Source organism: Morus notabilis, unplaced genomic scaffold (genome assembly GCF_000414095.1).
Source record: "Morus notabilis unplaced genomic scaffold, ASM41409v2 Scaffold184, whole genome shotgun sequence".
Lineage (NCBI taxonomy): Eukaryota > Viridiplantae > Streptophyta > Magnoliopsida > Rosales > Moraceae > Morus > Morus notabilis.
The window spans coordinates 915,778-919,857 of record NW_010387636.1 but is presented as its reverse complement, the minus strand read 5'-3'; the positions used below and the strand labels follow the sequence as shown (position 1 = coordinate 919,857).

At 34.5% G+C, this 4,080-nt stretch overlaps 1 protein-coding gene across 1 annotated transcript in view; it reads left to right on the top strand.

Annotated features, from left to right (window-relative positions):
- The first annotated feature begins 3,735 nt into the window (after positions 1 to 3,735).
- The window catches only part of LOC21409436 (pyridine nucleotide-disulfide oxidoreductase domain-containing protein 2), a 6,604-nt gene continuing 6,259 nt past the window's right edge, over positions 3,736 to 4,080 (top strand). The window contains exon 1 of the mRNA XM_024177158.1: positions 3,736 to 4,043. Within this exon, the coding sequence (XP_024032926.1) occupies positions 3,851 to 4,043 (193 nt within the window). The 5' untranslated portion in view covers positions 3,736 to 3,850. The remainder of the gene's footprint in view (positions 4,044 to 4,080) is intronic.

The following is a 4,080-nucleotide window of genomic DNA, read 5'->3' as shown; positions in this document are numbered from 1 at the left end:
AAGCTCATCGGCCCCTGCACCCAATGTAGTGCCAGACTACGACCGACGCACCATCAGGCCACTACCGACGCAAATACAATGTGGACCAACCGAATGAGGCCACGAGAGCTGCACCCTCTACGTTGATGGCCCCCGCCAAAAGAGCCCAACAAGCTTTTTATTTTTTATTTTTTTGTGAATGTATTTTTACATTTTAATTCTTTGTGTATTTTTTAAAAATATATTTTTTCTCACTTTATTCATATAGAAGTATTTTTTTCGCATTTGTTCCTATTTTATTTTTTGTTAATGGTTAAAATAATTTCTTCAAATGTGTCTCTATAACTTAATTGGCTTCCATGTAATTCTTATCATATCAAAGGTTGTCTTTACACATATTCATTTTTAAAATAAATTTAAAAATCCTTAAATGGTTGTACCAATAAATTTCTCATTAGTGGGTAAATAATAAACTCTTCAAGTGTTTCTAACACGACAATACGTGTGTTGCCTACAATGCTATACAAGTATACGTGTCGCAATCAAGTAATATATGTGAACAAAAGTATCGTTCCCCCAGAGATTGAATCCCTAATAATATAGTGTAGAAATCATGCAAGCACCAAATTAAGTAAGAGATTTGACTAAGCAAAAGCTCACTAAAATGACGTAAAGAAATGGGTAAAATATAAATGCAAGCAAAGGGTGACAAAAAAAAAAAAAGAATGCAACTACGAATTATAAATCAACGATTTAATCAAGCTAGGATTACTAATTTCCCATCAGTTGTAAGTCTGACAGAAAATGTTGTAGGAATTGCTATAACATAATTACTCCTATTAAATGAAACTTAATTTTTTTTTTTTTTTGCATAAAATTCTTCTGAATTAATTATGACTAAAAATTCTTTAAACCATTTCCAGCATATTCCTATGTGAATCTAGTTCTTAGAATGCAAATCTCAGTACTGGTTTCAATGGGTTATGCAAGATGAACAATATATTCCTATATCATTCACAAATCAACAAACTTAAACAAGAATATTGAACTTGCATTATCCATGTTAGATCCAACTCAAATTAATCTTTCCAGTATTAATCTCAGTCTAGAATCCTATAATTGATGGCCAATCAAAAATAGAAATATGCAATCAACACACACATGAACAGGAATAAAATCACTAAACATTCTACAAGCTAGCTGTCATTCTTACAAATTTAGTTCCATCAACAATCCTAGCTAAGAATAACTTAGCTCATAGTTAAATTTACAAAAACCAACTTCTCAATATACTTCATTGTTCAACAAAAATCACAATTCTAAAGAGAAATCAAAAGACGACAGAGAAGTCGAAGAAATTTCAGCTGGTTTAGAACTTGAATCCTTTGTCTCCTCCTTTTTCTTCTTCGAACAAGCCTCCACGGTGATGAGAGATAAAAAATCTCTCCTTGAGTATTTTCCTTTTCTTCTCCCTTTTTGTTCTATATTATTCCAATTTTAGCTTTCTGCTTCTTTTTCTCCCCAGTACTTGTTCTCTTAGGTCTTCAATTGGCACTTTCTCTATATAGATGTACTCTTCTTTAGGGCACAAAAAGGATGTTGATGTGTCACTAGGTGAAAGGTTTGGGCCAAAATGACCGTGCACAGCATTCTCCCTTGTGTACTTTTATTTTTTTTCCTTCAAAGTGACGCGTGCTGATGTCATCCCCAAATCTGTCTGCTATCAATTTCCTACAGCAAAATGCTACAATATTTTTCTTCAAAATTCCTTCAATTACACCACCAGACCTTAGAACACAACTCAGCCCTTTTTGATTCAATTCTCTTGAAAATTACCTCAGAGTTATCACACATACTGATCTTAGCATGATGAATCACAAGAATCAAAAATTAAAAATAAAACACAAAAAATGAACAAACTTACCCTTGGTTAAGCCAACTTTAAGCTTAAAAATACCTAATATAACTCTAATTAGAGTTATCACACCCCAAAACTTAAAGCCAACAATGTCCCTACCGTAACAAATGCACAAAATATCCAAACGGAAATACATCAACTCACGCAAAAAGTATCCAAGTAAACAACTAGTCTAAGAACAAAGAAAACGTCCCTGAAGTCCGAGAATGTTGCAATTAACCTCTCCATTTCCAGTTCATGGAGCTTCTAAAAGTTGACTTTCTTGTTGGTGGTGCTGACACTGTCGACTTACCCTTGCCTCGGCCTGTGCTAGAGGCAACAATGTCAACCTCATGATGCTCATCGCCGAAATGGCTCGAAGGTACCACCTCAGTCTCTTTGTCTCTTTCAGGCTCAGAATCATCAAAGGATGAGTCACACAAATGTTGCGGGAACTTCAGAAATGAGTGAAACCTTTTAGAGTTAGTTTGGAAGTGCTTTTGCAAAGCCAAATCCCCCTCTTGCTCATATTTTGTTTGTTTAAGTTCTTAAACAGAAACAAACAAAATAATTGATATATACAAACCATGTTTATAAGAGTCTAAAGAAAAACAGTTCTTACACGATAACTGTCAGCATTATTGAGTTAAAAAAAATATAGTAACTTAACAAAGCGGCTTTTTGAAAAGCAAATTAAATAATAATACTTAAAAATAGAAATAATTATTTAAACTCACTTAATTAGAATAAGAGAATTAGGCAGAATAATTATGGTAACTCAATACTTAATGAACTATAAATTAGGAATGAGAAATACAAGTACAAAAAAAATGACATAAAAAGAATACCTTAAACTGAGAAATACAAGTACATAAAAAATGATATAATTAGGAACAAGCCCAGCCCAAACCGAGCATCAACTCAGCCCCTTCGCAACCCTAACCCCATCCGTCGCCCGCCCAGCCCCAAACCCAGCCCCGCCGCCAAACTTCAGTGACCCAAACAGATTAACATTTCCAGATTTTCTACTGATTTTTTAGATTTAATAATTTCTAAGTCTGGGTTTTGGTGAGAAAGAAGATGAGAGTAACAATTTGTTCTGAGCTTGTTGAAAGAACCGTGGATTTTTTTTTTTAGGGTTCTTGGTGTTCTGATGTTATTGGGTTTCTTAGTGTTCTTGGACTTCATTTTGATTTTTTTGAGTAGATCTGATTAATCTGATTTTGTTTTAGATTTGTATCTGTTTTGTGCGTTGTGCTTTAGATTCATTTGTATTCTAAAGATTTGTTGTAGAGAGAGAAAGAAGAAAGGGATTGAGAGATTGTATTTTAGTTTTTTTATTGTTTTTAATACATTTAATTTTTTTTCTAAATTTATTATTTCTATTAGAATTAATAAAAATGATAAAACTCAAAAAATATTTCAAAGTACTAAAAAAGATTTATCAAAACATCATATATTAAAAATTATTAAAAATATACAGTACGAGAAGATAATTATGTAAAACGCATGTACTAATATAAAATTTCACAAAAAAAAAGAAAAAAAGAGAAAAACATTCCTTGTGCATTTATAAAACAGCGCATGCCGTCATCGATTATAAATGGTCACTGCGAGTCATTACGACACGTGAGTTTGACGTGTCACCAGTATCAATTAAATTCTCCCGATAGGTCCCACTAAACACAAAAACATGAACAGGTAAATGAGGAAGGATTCTCATTTTCAAATTTCCTTGTAAAAAAAAAAAAACTCTATTATATTTTATAGTTCGTTTAATTTCTCTAATTTAAATTTTATTAAGTAAAAAGATGCTGAAAACACACCCAACTAAACAACTAAACGGACATTAGCTCCTCGTCAATCAACACGATATAAGTCTCGCTGGAAGCACCCACTTTAGAAATCAAAATTCAGTCAGAATTATTATCCGTATACATATATATTTTTTTCTATAAGTGATAGGCAAGAGAAATGTGGCGAAGGTGCTTCTCCAGCAGCAGCGGCAGCAGCGGCAGCAGCTCCGACGCCGCTAGCGCGTTGAAGGATCGGAAATGGGACGCGCTGGTCATCGGCGGCGGCCACAATGGCCTAACCGCAGCCGCGTACCTAGCACGCGCCGGCATCTCCATCGCCGTCCTCGAACGCCGCCACGTCATCGGCGGCGCCGCCGCGCCCGAGGAGACCATTCCTGGCTTCCAGTT